Source organism: Lutjanus erythropterus, chromosome 15 (genome assembly GCF_056507025.1).
Source record: "Lutjanus erythropterus isolate fLutEry1 chromosome 15, fLutEry1.hap2, whole genome shotgun sequence".
In the NCBI taxonomy this organism is placed as follows: domain Eukaryota; kingdom Metazoa; phylum Chordata; class Actinopteri; order Lutjaniformes; family Lutjanidae; genus Lutjanus; species Lutjanus erythropterus.
The window spans coordinates 31,841,298-31,861,213 of record NC_139331.1 but is presented as its reverse complement, the minus strand read 5'-3'; the positions used below and the strand labels follow the sequence as shown (position 1 = coordinate 31,861,213).

The 19,916-nt window shown below is 38.6% G+C and overlaps 1 protein-coding gene across 1 annotated transcript in view; it reads right to left on the bottom strand.

Annotated features, from left to right (window-relative positions):
• LOC146314660 (exostosin-1) overlaps positions 1-19,916 on the bottom strand; it is a 288,208-nt gene that overhangs the window by 10,805 nt on the left and 257,487 nt on the right. The window contains exon 10 of the mRNA XM_084738257.1: positions 11,366-11,455. Within this exon, the coding sequence (XP_084594383.1) occupies positions 11,366-11,455 (90 nt within the window). The remainder of the gene's footprint in view (positions 1-11,365; positions 11,456-19,916) is intronic.

The window sequence follows — 19,916 nt, the reverse complement described above, 5'->3', positions numbered from 1 at the left end:
GGGAAAGGTGAAGAGAGAGGGAGAGTAACAGGCAGAACAACCTATTCAAAATACACAGAAAATAATTTAGAATTTAATCAGGTTGTAGAGGAGGTAAACAGACATAAACAACTTATTCAGAGTTGCTATAAAATGGCATTTAGCCCGCCGCGCCTGCAAGGCCATTATTAAAACAACAGCCTCTCTGCCTCTTCACAAACTCACAAACAGCATTTCAAATGGCTGCTCAGCATTGTGAGTTAGTTTCTCTAACTCACCTGAAAAGTTTCCCTTCAAATCAAATTTCTTTCTTTCACAGATTCACTTGAATCAGTTTACAAAATAAGAATTTGATTTTCATTCAGGGCCTCATTGGGCCTGAGCTGATTTCCCTGGGCTTGATCAGGTGAGGTTTCTTTGTTTTTATTGGCGTCTGTAATCAATAGTTTTAACAACATTTTAAAAATCTATGAGCTGTCGGCTTTTTTAAAAAATGGAAAAGAAATGGATGCTGAAGAACAAGAGAACCTAATGTCAGAGACTGTTGTCAGAAGTCAGTTCAAAGAGGGAGAAAGAGCAGATTTACTGTGAAGAAACTGGAGGAAGTTTTAAGTTTCAGTCCCTGTTGATGTTTTAGGTCAGTTAGGTTCAACCTGAGGAAACAAACTGCTTTTATTGTACATTTGACTGTTTTTGCTGCTTTTTATTATCAAATAAATTACAGACCTGTTATATGATCTCCAGCAAACAAAAAAAAAACAAACATAAAAAATATTTGTGTTCAGACTGAATGCTAACAATTTGACAGCATTGCTGTAGTCTATTTTTATAAACCACATGCTTATGTTTAAAATCACAGATACATAAAAATGTTATTATTACATTACTATAATTATGTTCTGTAATATGCTGCCTGGAGAGTGCTTATTTGCAAACCACCGGATGTTATATGGTGAATTATTTTATTTGATTATTTTTATTCTATTTTATAAAAGGACTGCAACTGACTGCTGCGTTGTTTTTTGCCGGCGGGCTACTTTTATTTTATTTTATTAAAGAGGGAGAGCAGAAGCGCTCAAAGTTAAATTTATTCAAATGAAAAAAATGCTATACACATCAGATTTGTTATTTGTCATGATAAATATCGTATCATGGACTTTTTATCGTGATAGTATCACACCGTGAGTTTTTGTAATCTATTAACCTATAATTTAAATTCCTCAGTTTGCAGCACAGATCCATGTATATTTGATTCCTCTTATATCTTTTCATTGACTTTATAAGGAAACGTGCCACTTCTACACTTCCCTCAGTATGAAGACATCCTTGGACTCTACAGTTCTTATATACAAACACTGAACAGCTCTGGAGCTCCACATCCTTCGTATTTTCTCAGGCTGCCTACTTTCTCAATAAAGCAGAAATTTCATGTGGAGTCGTCTGGAGCACCTGGTGTCCTTGAAGGAGCTTGAGCTACCTGAGAAAGTGCCTCTTTTGAATTCAAAAACACCACTGAGACGTGCAGGCAGACACACCGGAGAATAAGAGGATCAGCACATAATGAAATACTTGGTAATACACACAGACAGACAGACAGACACACACACACACACAGCACCACCACCTCAGGAGCCGGGGGAGAAAATTAATTACCAGAATAGTAGAGGTAGAGAGACGGAGGAGGGGGGGAGCACCAAAAGTGGATGTTCTTTAGCGATACCTCGCGGCTTCTGTCATGAATCGCGTGAGCAATTACTGTAAAGCGCCGGCGCTAAGCTGAGAGAAAGGTTGGAGCTGCCATTCTCAGTGTAGCCCCTGATGAACGGACGTGTTAGCTGCGTGCACGCATAGTGTGTGTGTGTGTGTATGTGGACGAGTGTGTGCTTGTGCATGTGTTTGTATGTGAGATGTGTCAGATGTGTCCACAGCTGTGCAGAAAGGATTAATGATATCATGCAAATATAATTTTGCCTTCAGAGATTAAAAGGCTCTTTATAATGTGAAATGGCATGTGTGTGTGAGTGTGTATGCGTGAGTGTGTGTGTGTATGTGTGTGTTACCAGTGAGATGGAGTGACAGAACCCAGATTCTTTGCACTAATAATCTGTCCGTCTTAATTATGGTTTAAAAAAGACGCTTGATATGGCCGAGTATGGAAGCTCATTTCTGTAAAAGACTGAGATAAAAGTCATAATTATTAAATAAAACAGTCAGAATTATCAAATAAAAATCATAATTATGAAATAAAAAATTCAACATAATGACATAGAAAGTCAGAGTTATTTGATAAAAGTCATAACTATTAGATAAAAGTCAGAATTATGAGATAAAAAGTCAGAATTATCAGATAAAAATTACAATTACAATGAGATTTTATTCAACTATGATTGTGACATAAAAGAAATCTTATAAAATAAAACCTTTTTAAATTTCAAGTACCATGAGGACATTTTTCCTTTTGCTGGTATGAATGGGCTTCTGCAGATGAGGAAGTTGAGGGAGGACTGCAAGTTTAACACTGAACGATGTGTGTGTTTGTGTGTGTGTGATACATCCTAATAGGTTTTACAAGGCCAGACGTGATCCGAGGAGCAGAGGGTCAATCCAGCAACAGATCTGTCACAAATCTCTGCCGTCATTGGGGTTTAACATGTCTAAATGTTATGAGATGAAAAGGGGTTACATCACATTTTAGAGCCCTTCTCCTCCCTGGGCATGTGGTCTCTTCCAGTGTGTTTTGAGAAGTTGTGTTTTCAATCTGTGTTTTTTTCTCTCTCTCTCTCTTTGAAGAGATGCCACTGCGGTGCTTTCACTGTCAACTTCCATCTGATTTCAGGGTGATGAAAGTGAGGAAAATGTGCCTTAAACTGAGCTTGTATCCAGCGGTTTCGGAGTGCTGGGGCTTTGATGAAGTTTTACCAACAGGCTCAGTGTGATCCGAGACAACCAGCTGGGGTCTGCGGTCCGCACTGCGGCCACAAGCGTCTACTGCAGGTTTGTTGTTTGAAACATCTTTTGAATTACAGCTGTTCACCGCAGGTGCTTTTGTGGTGTGTGGTTACATCTGCTCTTAAAGTGCTCTCAAGCTCCGTCCTGTCAAACGTCCAACCTCCCAAAATAATCTGCTGTCAACTTGAGTTTCTTCTTTGATTTCTTAAAGCACACTGAATGACAGTGTTGGCCTGGAAAGCCAGACCATTCTGTACTACAACACCTTATACCTCCAGACATACGAAATACCAGAGGTGTGGATTCAAGTCACATGACTTGGACTTGAGTCAGACTTGAGAAAAAAAAAGTAACCACTTTAGACTCAGCTTGACGATGTTAAAGGCCTGCAACTCAACTCAACTCAAATACTTGACACACCAAACCCTGAGGTTAAAACTTACATTTAACAAGTTTGCAATCCTTTATTTTCCCTTTATTTCCTGAATAAACTAACGTTAAAACTATTCACTACTGTGAACCGATCTGACAGCATCCAAGTATATTCCAGTAGAGAACCATAGAGAACAAAAGTTATGTTACTGAGCACCAGATGGAAAAAAAACATACTAAAGATAATTCTGTTCATGTACAAGAACTACAAGGTGGTCAAGACAAAACAAACTGCAGTGTGCCAGACATGTGAGTAGAAAATTAGAGACGAAGATGCAAAAACTTCCAACTCTGTTCGACATTGAAGTTGGACAAAGAACAGTAAGTTGAGGCTGATATTAACATAGTTAACAAGCTAATAGGTAGCTTAGCTAACATTAGCTTAACAGCTAACTAACCCTTTAAATCAATGAGGCTGGAAACTCCCCGGTTAGATTAGAACTTGAAACATAAAGTTTAGGACTTACGGTTTGACTTGTGACTTGCAAAAACAATGGGCCTCATGCAAGAAAGTTTTCATATCATATTAAATTTAGATTCAGCAAACACTCCTAACTTCAGATAACTGTAAATAATCTGCCAGGGGCGTATTACAGTGCAGAAGTATGAGACTTGTAAATAAGCATAATTAACACCTTAACGATGTCATATAAGGATACAAGTCAGATCGAAGTTCTGCTTTCAGAGATCCATAAAGGAAAGTCTATAATTTTAACAGCACCGGCAGTGGAATTAAGGGACCTGCTAAAGCCAAGAAACAGGAAAAATGAGTGCTCTTAATGCCGCCTGAGGCGCGTACTGTCACTGAAATAAAGAAGAAATAGCTCAATATGAAAATGGCTTAAAAGAAGAAGAGAGAGAGAGAAAAAAAGCCTTGCTGCAAGGCGATCGATGACTGCATCAGGAGGAGGGGGTCAAGGCGAAGTCTCATTCACAGACATGGACGAAAAATACATGCGATAATAGTTACAGATGTTGTTCTTTATCTAAACCTGCATGTGAAGATGCAGCCTGACAGTAGAAGTTGATCTTGAACTTAAATTAATGATATTGTTGTTAGGCTATATTAATTAATTTAGAATTATAATTAAAAATGCAGAGTCAAACAGGATAACGTCGACATACTTATGAAGTGTAATTTATTTTTCAAACTCAGAGTTGCTTCAGAGTGATGAAATATGCAATCATTAGTTTTAGTTTTAGTCAACTGTGTTCGCATCTTATAGAAAATTCTAAATATGAGACAATTGGTGAGTTCCTCTAAATCATTGGTACTTACAAGCCAATGACTTGGTCCCGCCTCTAAATATTAATATTCTGATAATTGCTGTGTTTGGCGTTCATAGGATTATGCACACAATAATGCAAATAATGAATGCAAAGCTTAATTCTCATGTGCATACAGTGTACATCTAAGTCTTCCTTTGCTCACCTTGATTGTGTGTGTCGGTGGTTTAAGTTTTGTCTTAATAATAACACGACTTACTTTAAAACATATGGGGTTGAAATCAGGGTCGAATAAAACACCTTGTCATTATGTATCACCTTCAATAAACCTGTTAAGTTTGTGAACGTGCCGGTAAGATTTGGAACATGTAGGTGGCACAGATTTTAACAAAGGAAACCGTGAAAGTCGGCATGCTTCCCAACTTAAATGTGTGTGTGCATGTGTGACTTTATGTCTCATACAAAGTGTTTCCGCTTTGAGTGCTAAGTTTCTCTCACACACACACACACACACACACACACACACACACACACACACACACACACACACACACACACACTTTTCTGCTTTAAATTTGCACTCAGAAAGGTGTCGGCAACATTCACTGTTCACTGTTTATAAATCTTTTGCTTAAATTCTAATAAGTTAATTTTTTTTTGTTTTCATGCACATACAGTATAAATCTTCCATTCACGCACAATCTGGACTTTCTTTTTTCTTCATTTTGGAGGGGACACAACCATTCTTCTCCGTTTCTGATCATCACTTCACAAGATCAAAACCTTACTGACCCTTCTTTGAACCCACATGTTGCAACACTTGTTGCAGCTTTCGGTAGACAGGAAACGCCTCCATGCTGCCTTTTATAAACCAAGCGGCAAACTCCAGGGCTGAAAAAGTGGATGATGGCTCCAAGAGTCAATCCATAAAGAGCCCCAAAATTAAATCCCAAACTTTACAGTATGGATAAACATGTTTACAGCCTGGTACAAAAGATGGTTTTGGTCTTCACAGCAAACTTCTCTGTCCATGACAACTGTGAAGACCTCCAAGTCAACGTCCTCTGAGCTTCACAATGGCTCTTCAGAAAACTATGGACTACATTATTTTCTAGTTATTTAAGTCTATATAGCACTTTAGACTTAGACCAGTACAACACCCCCACACACAGACATGGTCTAGTCCTACATATCACTCCAATATATCGTAGTTTTATAGTTTCAAACATCAAAACTCAGAAGCAGTGGATGCAATCAGTCAGCTGAAAACCTTCACTCATCCATCCATCCATCTCTATAGATACAACTGGAAGAAATACGTGGAATAAGTACATAAAAAACAACCATAAACAGTAATAATACTATTTCTAATAAGTATAGTGGATGGGCAGATTTTGATGTTTTAACATGTGGAGGAAAAGAAAATTCAAAACCCCAGGAAAACAACCAGAAGAGGGCAGAGAAAGTTAATAAACACAGATAGTTGGAAAGCCTGGGATGAATATTTCATCATTTATCAGAATCAGATCATTTGTATCATACAAAATACATCATTAATATCGTTTATAGTAGATTATAAATTTGTTTTCGTGCCAGATTAACTCGCAGAGTAAGGAAAAAACAGAAGAGACATCTAAACTATTGCTGCAGATAGCAAGCTGGCCACGGTGTGCTTTGTGTGTTCAGTCCAATTAATTAACTTGGAAGTGGGCAGCGCTTTAGGACGCTTCTTGGTGCTTCTGCACCCAGTGTGTCTGTTTCAATACTATAGCTGTTGATGGTCAAGAGGGAGAAAACATTTACTTTTATTAAAAAAATGTTTTTGCAATTACAAGGCACTGTGGCGAAAATGCCTAAATCCCTACATAAAAAAGGTAATTTAGATAATATCTTCATGTTTTCTATGAAGTTATGATTACATACGTCCCAACTAACAACCTTGCACACTGATGAAACATTCCCAAGCCCTGAAAACAACAAAGACAGGCCTTTAAACGGTAAGAGGATCACAAATTCTGCCACTGCTGTTGACGAACTGCCTCCTCCATATCAACCATACTGAAAATGTCTTCCAAAGGGCATAACACAGCAGCACGCTTGGACGCCCAATGAGAGACAAAAGCTTTGTCAGGCTTTTTTTTCAGTCGTATTTCCCTCTCTAATCTCTCTTCATGGAATAATCATACATTTAATGAGCTGAAACAATGTAATTATGAAATTGGCAAAGCTATTCTTCCACTGAGGTATTATAATATGAAAAGTCCTATTAAAAGTGTAATGTTCTCTCTTGCACATTTCCACTCACTTGACATATTTCATCTCCTTTCAATAAATCCCCTCACCATGTTAAAAGGGCAATTAGAGGAACGGGTTAGTGAGCACAGCAAAGATTCACTCCACTTGCTCTTTACGATTCCTCTCTCTCTCTCTCTCTCTCTCTCTCTCTCTCTCTCTCTCTCTCTCTGACATCTTCTTCTTCTTCCTCTCGTTTCATAAAACAAGCCGCGAGCTCATAAAAGTTTAGTTGTACAAACTCGCCCGTACTGCCGTGGCACAAATTGTGGTGCCATAAAGTGTAATTGTGATCCCATCAGCGTAGAAAAGGTGAACATTGACTTGCTCCCATCAATAAAACATCTCGGAGTTTAAAGATATATTGGCTCTCTTGGGCTTGTTGGGCCTCACGATCCATTATGGATCGCAGCTTTTTCCTCGCTGGAAAGCTGAAGGGAAACGAGGTTGCTGCTTGTAATGACTCTCTAAGCACAAGCACTCATTTAGCATCGCAGATGAGCTTTTCCTGATTATTTCACTGCCTCGGGTTTAAGACATATATAACTTAAAAGAAATGTGCAAATGCGAGACTTGTGTTGCAACATTTATTGCGTGTTGGGACACATTTTAGATGTGTAAAATCTAAGAAAAGACAGTTATTAAGGACAGGCCAAGATATGACTTGCAATGCATCAACTACACTTATATGTTTAATTTTCACAGATTATTATACTCTATATCTATAATCTAGATATATAAAAGTTTTTAAGAGTCTGTTTACTTTTCAGATAACTTTGGCAAATAAACGGGAGATGGGAGACTTTGGCCAATCACAGGTCAGTATGAATGTCTGTGTTTGACAACCTGTGAATGAGACTCAACAATCAACTATCTTTCTTCTGGCTAACAGCATCTTTAAATACATTTCCTTTAAATGATATATAAATTCAAAGCATCTAAAATTAGTAAAAAGAAAAAAAAACATACACATACTTTTAAATTAAATTTTATATTTGCCGTTGTTTAAAGGTTTCTGTAGTTTCAGAGAGAACACTAAAGAGGAACACTTCGAACTCTAACACTAACATATCAAAGTGTTGATTAAAAAAGGGTGAACAGAAACATTATTTCCTCTCTTGACAATGCTTTCGACATTTCACTGGTTTCTAATTTGTTCTAAAACAAGTGTCATTGTAACAAACCACTGGGGTGTTTCCCATCGTCTCTTTTAAGTAACAAGAGAGACTTTAATCAAAGAGGTGCTCTGTGTTTTGACAGTGTAATGATACAGACACAGAGGTAATGGCTCTCGTAAAACTCCTGACTCTGTGAAAGCACTTTGTTTTTCATTATACCCTCTTCACTGCGCTTTTCCACTCTCCTTTCCTTATTTCCTGCAGCCTTGTATTTCCATTACTTTCTGTCCTTTTTCTGCTTTAATTTCTTTTTCTTTTACTCTTCTTTTTGCTTTTCTATACTTTTTCTTTTTTCTTCCTCTTGTTGTTTCTCTCTCTTCTTCTCTTCTTTCCTTTCTGTATTTTCCTTTCTTTCCTCACTACTCTACTCTCCTTTCACCTTGTCTTTCCTCAGTGTTCAGCTAAATTAAAAGAACACCATTTTAATCTAAACCAACACCACACACTGCACGGTAATTTAATTAGGACTGGGTCTCGAGCATCCTGATGACGCAGTAAATCACTGAGCCTCCACCGTATTGATGTGTGTAATCAGAACCCTTTGTTTCGTATTTTAAATCTGTCGTCTAACTTTGTGGCTTTGCTAAACTTCCCGCTTTCATTTCATCAGATGCATTTGGAATCGCCCTTTAAAGGCAAAGCACATTTCCCTCCCCTCGTTCAGCGGCCATTGCAGCGTTTGGCACAATGGGGCGATTCATTTGTAATGAATGGTATTCATGACCGTGCGTGGACTGACTGCCTCATTTCAGAAAGGATCAATACTGTGTTAAGACATCACCACCTTTTGCCACCGGCTGACATGAAACGCAGACTGGAGCTGGTTTTAAAAACATTTCCAGAGGCAGGTTTTTAGTGGTGGAGTCCTGGAAAAGTGTTGACATCCCTCGACTTGTTTCCTCTTATTTCCAAATTGGGGGAAAAAAAATCTCAAAATGTGTGCAAAATTACAAAAATTCATTTGTTTTGTTATTTTGCTACACTCTGCACAGTTACTTCAACATGTCTGATTCATATGTTACTCAGATGTTTCCTCTTGGATTTGGGAAATTTTACACTCCAGCAACCTCAAGTGTCACATTCGTCAAACACATCAAATAGCCCTCATCCTAAATGCCTCTTAAACTTAAAAGTTAAATGTAAAACGTGAGCCAGGTGTTCCCAGATGCCACGTCTGATCGCATGTCAGAGACAGGAATCGCTGAATTCATGATACCAGAACTGTACTGTTGTTGAAAGACAGTATTGTCTATCTAAACTATTGTTTAGAGTCAACATTGTGCAATCTTACATCTGAAGATGTAAGCAGACAACTCACCCCCCACCTGTACAAGAGTGTGTGTGTGTGTGTGTGTGTGTGTGTGTGTGTGTGTGTGTGTGTGTGTGTGTGTGTGTGTGTGTGTGTGTGTGTGTGAGACAGAGAAAGAGACAAAGAGAAATTTAACCAATAAGCAACTTGATGGAACTCAGTCTACCAAAGTCTAGATTGCCCCATCCTTCCTGAATAGTGTGACTTAGGGTCAAAGTTTCATTCATTACATATACAGGCCTGTTTAAAAGTTACACCACCTAAATAAATGATCAATTATTTTGTTTTTCCACACACCAGAACAGATTCATCTTTATTTCAATGTCAACATCCAGGAGAGTTATTCTAATCAATTCGACTATAACAAAAGTAATTTATTTTCATAAATACGTGCTCTCTGTCGTCTTCTAGGTCTTTTGCTCTTTCAGACTTTATCAGTGGGTTCTTGCTTTTTTCCAAATATACCAAATAGAATATTTTTACACACCAAACATTTTGCCCATGTCTATGAACTGATGTTTTAATATCACTGTCTTTAATGTAACTGCTGCAACTGTCCTTTGCTCTTATTGACTTTACATTTCATTTATACTAATGTTGAGAGCAGAACAATTGACTTTGAAATGAGTGTATAGAAATTAAATTTGAAACAGCAGTACTGAGGGAAAGTTGCAAAGCAGACAGAGGTCAAGCTCATCTAATAGGCTGGGCTATGAAAAACTATGCAAGCTTTTATTTTCCTGCAGGCATCGTGGATGCAGGACAAGCGAACCAAGTTTAACAAGCTGGCTGTGTGAAGTTTCTTTGCGAATGCATAACAAATAAAGAAACTGTGAGAGTGAATAATAAATAAAAAATGTTTTGTTGCCTTTTCATCTTTAGTACTTAATGGTAGCAAAGCATCAAGTGGAGAAAAAATAATTTAATTCACTGTGCTGCTCAAAGTCGACCAGCAGTTACCTGCAACTTTTAAGGTTTTCTTTGATGTTATTCAACGATGATCATGAATCAGTCACCGCAACTTAAATGTAGAAATTACAACTTTGACTGTTTCATTCGTTTTTATTGGTTCTCTTGCATGACATATGTTTAAGTAATGACTGTATCTTCAAAAAAAAAGGTATATAAATTTCAGTCCATTTGAATTCTGACATTAATCACGCATATGATGTTAAACAATTTAAAAGATAATTTTTCAAGTCAAGAAAGTTGCTGTTTGTCGTTCAGACAGCAAAGCACCATTCTGTTTTGTGTGAGAACGCTCAGTAAACTATATCTCTCCTCTCGCACAATATACGTCACCAAGACATAGACATCTGCTATTAATTTGTTGGAAGTAAGATGTGATGGTGGTCCAACAAAAGGGGGGGAGGAACTTTGCTTCTCTATTCAGCTGGAAACATTAAAAAGTCTTCAACCAACTCATGCAGCTAACGTTAGCTTAATTAGGTAGCTAGCTACATACAATTAAGTGCTGGTGACAGCTGGCAAAATTGAGTGAGATCAAAATCTAATTGTGATAGCTAGAAATCAGAAGGTGTTTTTGTTTACCTCTGTCTGAAATCAATAACCCAGTGTTTCAGAAATGACTATGAATTTCCAGTGGTCATTCTGCCAGTGTTAGCATTTAAACCTTGGCCTTGTAGCAACAGTCAGCGAGAGGTGAAGGAGTTAGTGAACAGTCCATTATTTCAGTTTAAAAGATAATATTTCTAATCACAACAATTTAACATATAAAAGGTTGAGTTTTTTAAGTCTGTTTTTAGACAGGCAGCCCCGGTGAACTGGCTTCTTTACGTAAGCTGTTTGGTGATTAATTCAGTACCTGAGATTCTAATCCAGATGTCTGATAATGGTGTTTTGGTGGCCTTGGTGTCATGGGAATGTGGCTGTCTCACCTCATTTTGTTGATAAAGCATCAGCGTCTCAGTTCACCGGTTCGTGAAAAAACCCGTCAATGTCACGCCAACTGGTTGACAAGTCATCATCAGCGACTCACCTCGTTTGTCGAGAGAACCGAGTCTTCATCGAGACTGAGAACAGCGTCAGTGAGGATGACGTCGTGGGGGAAAAAACGACTGCTCATCGTCTAAAGAGACAGAGAGAGACAGGAAGAGATAAGTAACTTGATTAAAAACAGTGTATCAATATAAACATCCCTTTAAAAGAAAGTTCAGTGATGGCCTCAAGTTCCCCACAAGGCAATAAGCATCAATGTTAACTGGCCTGCAGCCTGGACCTGTTGAGGGGTTTAGGTACATATTCATGATTTCGTAAAATAAATTTTTGGGTATTGTGTGACTTTATTAGACAGTGGTAGAAGCCAATATTCATGATTTTTTTTCAACCAAGTAACTCAGGAAATATATTTACATCCATTAGCATTTTAAAGGTTTGGAGTTAGAGGTAAAGTTAGAGGCAAAGAACAGCCAATGAGAAGAAGTGTTTGCTTTAGTCCCTGCTGTGATTATTGATCAACCATCTGACGTAATACATTTTGTGTGACTTTTTATCAATTCGCTACCTAACAGAAGGAGTGGTAGACGCTGATCCATTAGCCTAAACAGGGCTGCTGATGTTATTGACTTGTAATTGAAATGTGAATTATTTATCTGTTGTGTAACTGTTAAGCCAAAGTTTCAAACAACCACGTCCATGAAAAAAAAAAAAAAAAAAAAAAAAAAATGGTTCCAAAACTGGAACAGAAGATTAAAGTTACAGTACACACACCGGCGGGCAGATTCAGGCATGCGATGCTGTTTTGGTGTGAGCTGTGGTGAGATTCACACCCAGGCCGCGCTGCCTGCCTGCTTGCACCTGTGAATGACAGCCATCGTGCTGAACTGCTGCGGCTCACGTGTGTTTAGTGACCACACAGACAGCACTGCTGTTGCAGAGTTGTGAAGAAATGAGTTGCAACCAGAAAGCAGAGTGATTTTTGTTTACCCTTGTTCAGAGATAGAGAAAGAAAATGAGAGAATGCATCAGTAAAATACTGTCCTTCACTCATATCTGTGACATATTCTACAGATATAGACAATGAAACTGCAGTCACGTTGCTGGTATGACTGTCAACAGATTATTTTCCATTTCTATTTTTGATGAAGGCTGAATGTTTAGATGAAGTATCACTGCTTTGTCATGTGACACATGCGTGAGCTGCACTGCTCAAGCAGTGTGTGTGGCTGCTGCAACCTTTCAATGTACATAACGAAATGAAAAGCAGCGCACACTGCTCCGGTGGGCAGTGCGGCCCGGGCGACACACTTCACGGTTCACCTTCACACGACTTTGATCGAGCAGATGTTCTCGCTCGGCCAACAGAAGCACAGATGCATGGTGTGGGGAAATAGGGTGTTTTATCACAACGTTTCATACATTATCACACCACCGGACTGCAAATTGCAGCATCGCTCTCTCGTTGTTTACAGTTTGTGATTGCTCTGATCAGTGTTTATTTATTAGAAACGTGTCAATGTGTCCTTTTGTCTGGGCTGAGTGTGAGATAATTTAATTGAACAGAAGGGTAATGTGTAGCCTGGGAACCAGACAAATATATGAGCTTGTGTTTCATTTCCTCAGGCAGATATGTTCAGATAGACATCCACTCATCCTTGGTCTCTTCTGACCAATCACAAATGTTTACTTAATATGGGGTGAGTTTGATATGATGAAGTCACATGTCTCGAGTGCACCGCACCAGGCTCACAAAACCCAGATCAAACTGTCAAACTAGGCAGAGCTGATCAAATATGGATCGAGTTTCTGTTACTGCATTACCAAGGTCTCTCTTCGAATATTTGAAAAAACAGATGTTTGCGTGTGATTTGAGAAACCAGGCTACAATTTGTTTCCTGCACCAAGCATAGTCCTGAAATGGACGTGTCACTCGGTGCTCTGTGACACATTTTGTTGCTCTGACTGGCTGGAAACAGAGACTGACGCCTTTAGTCCAAATTTCAGTGGGTGGAGCCTGAAGATATTATGTGAGAAAGCTAACTTGAAAAAAGACACCCAACAGGCATCGCCAGAGGAGGGGTGGTTTGGGTTTGAGGAGACAGATAATGTTTTGGGCCCCAAAATGTTCAGAAGTTTTTCACCTGTAGCTCAATCAGCATGATTATCTCTGCCTAAAGTTTGAGACAACTGGCTCTAATTATATATATATTTTCTATGCTTTTATCTTGGTCAACTAAGGTTTTACATAACTGAAATGAACCAGCATGTTAACTACTGTCACAGCAGTGACGTTTAACATGGATTTACTGTCTGAAATAAAGTGGATTGAATTCACACCCCCAGGGGTAATAATAAGAGGCTTATTTTGCAAAGTAATACCACAAATATCTGCAAGGTTAATGTCGACTTCCATCTCAGCTTAATGAGTCGGTGGAAATTCATCAAGAAATTAAGCGTAACATCAAACGAATTTGCACACAAATCCCCTAAATTATTTGAGAGTGCATCAGGAAAAAAAAAACTACATTAAATCAGTGCTTAAAGTGAGAAAATGTATTTTCTTTGGATGGATGCCCTATAATCAGCAGGCAGGTAATTACTTTAGTCAGGATGGTGTTCATAGTGGTGGAACAGTCCCGCAGCTTTCTTAAGAAAACCACCATCACGGTGTAATTGGCTGCAGTAAATTATCCTGATGATCAACTGCATTCATCCTGGACTAATGATTTGAATGTAATAAATTATATCAAAGAGTTGCATGAGTAAGACAAAACATACACACAATCACACGCATTGTCATGGGATGGTCTTAGAGGCATTAAGTTTTTACATTATGACTTAACTACATTTCCCAGAATCCTTCAGGTCATATTTACAGAGGTTTATAAAGGGCTACTTGTTGATTGCCTCTGTTTAATATTAGACATATTAAGGCTCAGAGGATGAACCTTCATGATGTTGGTAATCTCCTGACTTCATACTCAATATCAATCTGCAAACAAGTTTTTATTTGTCCAAATTTGGAACAGTGTGCAGGAAATCAAAGAATTCAACACGCAGTGAGACACAAAAACTGAAGGATTACAAAGAAGTAAATTTCTAGTATAATTACAATAGAAGACAAACTCAATCACAACAAGAAATGTCCCTCAGAATTGTCCAAACCACAGAAACCAGAGCAGACTGACCTGCTGACGATCATCCAAGACAGAAAGGGAATTATATCCATAAATAAGCAAAAACCAAAAGTTCATACTAAATATCAAACTTTATGGTAATGACAAGGCCACAAGCTTGTCACAAGCTAGTCTCAAAGACAGAACATATGTTTGTACTCTTTATGTCTTCAATAACAACATTTGATAATCATAAGATATTAGTTACAAAGCATTTATACAGTAGGTGTCAGAAACAAATACAAATATTACAAACCTTAAGGGGATAGTCCATCCTAAAATTAAAATTCAGTCATTATCTACTCACCCTCATGCTGACTGAGGGTCGGGTTTATTTTGTTAGTCTGCAAAACACTGCTAGAGTTTAACAATGTAATCCCAAACAATGTAAGTGAATGGTTTTCAAACATCTGGAAAAAACATGAAACACCTCCACACTGCTTCTCTGTCACAATGCAAGTCATTGGATTCAGACTAAAAACATGGTGTAAATAACATTGTTTTGGTTAACTCAGAAAGTTGGGACTTTAGGAGACTTGGATTACACCAGACGAGCAGTATGGAGGCCTTTTGTTTTAATTCTGTTGTTTCTTTTAACATTTGAAAACTGGTCACCATTCACTTCCATTGTTTTGGAGATCCTGCAACACAGTCTTTCCTGTGAAACTCCAGCAGTGTTTTGTGGACTAAAAAACTTTCCAAATCCTGCACAATTACATTTAGTTGTTCAGTCAAAAAACTTGGTTTATATATGTATATAGGCGTCTTTTATTTAATTGCATGTATGTACAATATTGTCAGTATTCACCTATCTTTTGGCTGCATTTATATTGCAATTCATCTCATGCAATTTGCCTCTCAGTAACCCATTCAAACACATAGCAGACTACCCTGCAAGAAACTGGCAAACTGGGGTTTCAGTATGTTACTGGCCTTTGGTCAGACCTTGTTAGGAGCATGTTAGCATGCTGACATTAGCACTAAGCTCAAAGCAACATTGTGCTCAAGTCATACCTGTCAGGTCTCCTGTTTATCCTGCGATTCTCCTGTATTATATACATCCTCTCGGTTAAACGTTTTCCTGCAAATCTCCTGGACTCTTAACCTTTCTTTTACATTAACGCCATCAATCCAGTGCAATATTTTCCTGCGGGTTTTAATAGAATTATACCGTAGTGCTCCATGATGGACTAAACGCGTTGCTTTTCCACTCTGACAAGAACATAATGGAAATAGATGTTTTGGTCTGAAAATGGTCGAACTGAAAGCTACTCATTACTGTGAAATATTGCCCATCAGCAGCTGCAGTCCAGTAAATATCTGTTCTGGCACAGGCCTTCTAAAGCTCATAATGGCTGCACCACCTATGCTGCATGTCTGTACCTGTATGAGTGAACCCCCCCCCCCCCCCTCCACCCCATCATTCCCCCCACCGCCTCCCTCTGGCTGGTGTCAATGCCTTTCTGCCTCCGGACAGAGATTAGATCCTGCTGAGATCACTGGCAGTTCAATGGTCTGGACCTTATCTTTGTCACTCTCCTTCCACCTTTTTCTCCTCTTTATATTTGCCATGACTCCTGCTACTTCAAAGGGAGTCTTTGGAGATATCCGCTGTCTTTATGTCACCAATATATCAAGATGTCTGTAAATTAAAGCAAAGATCACATCTATCACGATCGGCAGCACCATCACAAACTATGGACAACCACTTTCCCTCATGATGATCACTTTGTTTTATTTGTGTGAGAAATTATGGCACTTTTACAAAAATGCTCTTCACTGTTTGAGTCTTTATATGTCAGAGAATTTGATTTAAATACTGTGCAAATGTGTTAGAGCTGATATGGACTTCAGTTTAAAGCTGCACTAAACTATATTTTTAGACAAACAATCAATTAAATGACATCGTATAAAGTGACAGGAGTTGTTTTCAGTGAAGAGCCCACAGAGAACTAGAAGAGGTGACTCATGATAAGCACCTACTGCAATGCCACCAAAACTGCCAGATGCCACCAGCGGAGAACAAAAGCATGAGCCCCGCATACGTTGTCCTGAGGTGAAACAAGATTTCAGCCTTAAGCAGTTGTTGGTTACTTGTGGCCCATAGCGGCTAGTTAAGAAGTGTGACAAGTCATCTCTGAGCGGTCATATAAAACAAAACAGTCAAAAAAATCCTATCCAATGAAGCCTATCCCAGCTGACACAGGGCGAGAGGCAGGGTATGCTGCATGTCTTTGGACTGTGAGAGAAAGCCGCAGTACCTGGAGAGAACCCACACAAGGGGAACATGCAAACTCCGCACAGAAAAGTCCCTGCCACAAACTCCCCAGCTCCCAGCCAGCTGGGGGGCTTCTGAGGGGCTACAGAGGTTCTTCAGCACAAAGTCATGACTGTGCCCTCCCAAAATTCACTATTATGTGAGTCACACTGTGGACGAGCCGCACATTTGTTGATCACTCATGCTTGCACCCACATACAGACACAAGCGATCACATAATAAATGTATCCCTCTTACTGAGAAAAAAGGAACATGACTGGATGTGTAAATAGGCAACCGTCATGGCAACTTTACGTTACTTTTGAGCAATAATACTGTATATGTTGTAAAAATTAAGAAAAAATAAACAAGGTCTTCAATATGCTGTTTATTTTTCTTTCTTTGATTAGACAAACCAAACATCGATCAGTTCTACAGATCTACACGACCTAATTTTGCCAAGGACATGATAAAGCCTAAAGAAAGTCACTCCAGTCTAATAAAAAAATAAATAATAAAACTAAATGATATTTTGAGGGCAACAGAAGACCATTAATTCTACTAAGTCTGCTGCCCTGACCTCCTGTTCAATCAGTTTTCAACATTAGGTCCTACTTGACCTTTGAACTCTTCACTTTTAAGCGCCTTTGCTTTCAATTAAATGCATACCAAAGGAGTCAGAATCAATGTTGAAGATTAAGTTATCAATATGATATTCAGGGCGTGGGGGCAAGGTGACTGATGATTGATGAAGGTGAGATATAGTGGACATATTAACAGTGATTGTTGAGAGTCCACAGGTCACTCCTTTGATAATATTGATGTGTGGGTCATAAACGCTTAGCAAGCAGAATCTCATCTAAAGCAGGAGGAACACGATTCATCTGATGAACCAGCCGTACTCCCTGCTGTCTTTGTGATTAATCGGCTAGTAAATAATTTAAACTTGTACGATCCAGAATCATTAAAGGCGCTCTGTCCTGACCAGAATCCCAAAGTTTCACTAAATCAGTCAAGTTGTGCCTCCTTTCTTTGAAAACACTTTCCACAGTAAAATACATTTATATGTGGTCTATGTATCTTGCAGCTGTAGAATGTAACTAAGTACATTTATTCAAGTACAAATTGAATATTTCCATTTTATGATATCACACTTTTTCACGCCCTTCCTGTCCAGTAAAAACATCAGTCTCAAAATGTGGTGAGTTTGAATGTGATTTTTTCTGATAAACAGAATTTTGCTGAAAACTTTTCAAGATCCTCTTGTCATGTATCCTATTTGTAGTATTTTCTGGAGCTTTATCATGATCATTGGTCTAGAAAGTGAATGAAATTCCTCGTGTGATTAAACATATTTGGACAAAACAGCTGATTTTGATTCAAGACAAATGTCCCATTGGATGATGTAACTACATACTGTTGTGGCGTGATCCTTGCTAGTGAAAGGTCCAGTGTGTAACTGGTTGATTCACCAAGCACGGCACGTCTGCGCCACGGTTCTGATCCTTCTCTGCATGGCTACAAGCCCCACCAGCTGCCTACCAGAGGCATTTCAGCAGCAGAGCGTTCTACCCGCCTGATTATGTTTACTCACTCAGATTTGATTTGATTAGCTCCTCTTTCCTTGCTCTTTGTGCTTCTACCATGGATAAACAGGCTATGTGGTTAAATACTTTCTTTTCTGTCTGTCTTTATGATCGTGAGTCTGCACGGGGTCTTTCATTTTGAAAACTAACCGAATTGTCCCCGTCTTTCCTGTGTCTGACTTCCTGCCCGTTTGTGGTGGAATCACGAGCATTGTGTAGAATGGCTGCGAGCAGCTCTGGCTGACACGGCGCAGCCGTAATACGATATAGCCTGAGTGGAGTTTAGCTGTAAGATTTACAGGGGATTATTGGCAGAAATAGTATATAATATTCATAAATATGTTTACATTAATGTATAATCATCTGAAAATAACAATCGTGTTCTTGTACCTTAGAATGAGCCATTTATATGTTATAATTTGAATATATTAACATATGTCCTTTCAAGTTTCTGCAGGTTCTCCATGGTTGAAAAGGTTGGGTTGGATGAGTTGAGTTGGTTGCTCACTGCTAAATGCCACTAATTCTTTAAATGAAGATTTTTTTTTTGATAAACAGGCCTGGGTCAAAAAACCCTCAACAAAAAACAAAACACAAACAATGAGCCTCTCATCTAAGACAAGACATTTTGCATGGTCTCCACCAGTGTTTTGGAAGTTCAGTGGCCCAGCTTACCTCAGGGAATTTTATTTTCAGGGGATTTTTTTATTTTATTTTTAAGAAGTTTTTTAAACAGTCACAGTTAGGAGGCTTGGAACTCCCTCTCCTTCCGGCGTTCCCCATGGGGCCTTATTTTGGAAAAAATATGTACGACAGGCAACAGCGAGAGACAAATGATTGTTGTCTCTGTTTTAATTATGCAATGAATTGCACTTCTGATGTTTGTCAGTTTGAAAGATAATTTTATGAGTCAAGAAAGTCTTAATGTCTTAAAGTTTAATGTCTTTTGTTGTTAAAAACACAACTGTACATTTTCAGATTCTTTGTAAAATACTACTATAGTTGTTGAGTTTTTGTTTTTAATATCTGTTGAATAAAACACTTTATTTATTAGAAGACACTGTGGAGTAATATTTTAAACTCTCCAGTCAGCAGTTGATGTAGAGATTCTATGAAATCTGTGTTATGGCTTTTCTCAGCATGATTCTGGCCACGATTATGTTATCACAGAAATTATCGGGCAAAACTGCCCTCAGTCTGTCACTGGCCCATGCTCTGCACCCGTTAAAAAAAAGAGAAAAGACATTTGCCACTGGGCATAATGAATTTGCTGGTGGAAACCCTGTTTTGAGACCGTTTTTAACAAAACAACCACATCAGTCAGTTGTTCAAATGTTTTCTGACAAGTGACTTTTTGTAGCCGCGCAAATAATGACCGTCCTCTCTAAGATGACTGTGGCTCTCTTTCAGCCTCCTACCAACAGTCTTTGTTGGGTTCTTTTAACAATGACTGTGTTTTCCTAACTTTAATCAAGTATTTTGTTTTCTACTGTGAAGGACAAGCAACCAGTTTTGCCATTCTAGTGAGAAAGAAAAACACTTTAAAGGCAAAATATGCAGGAAAAGCAGATT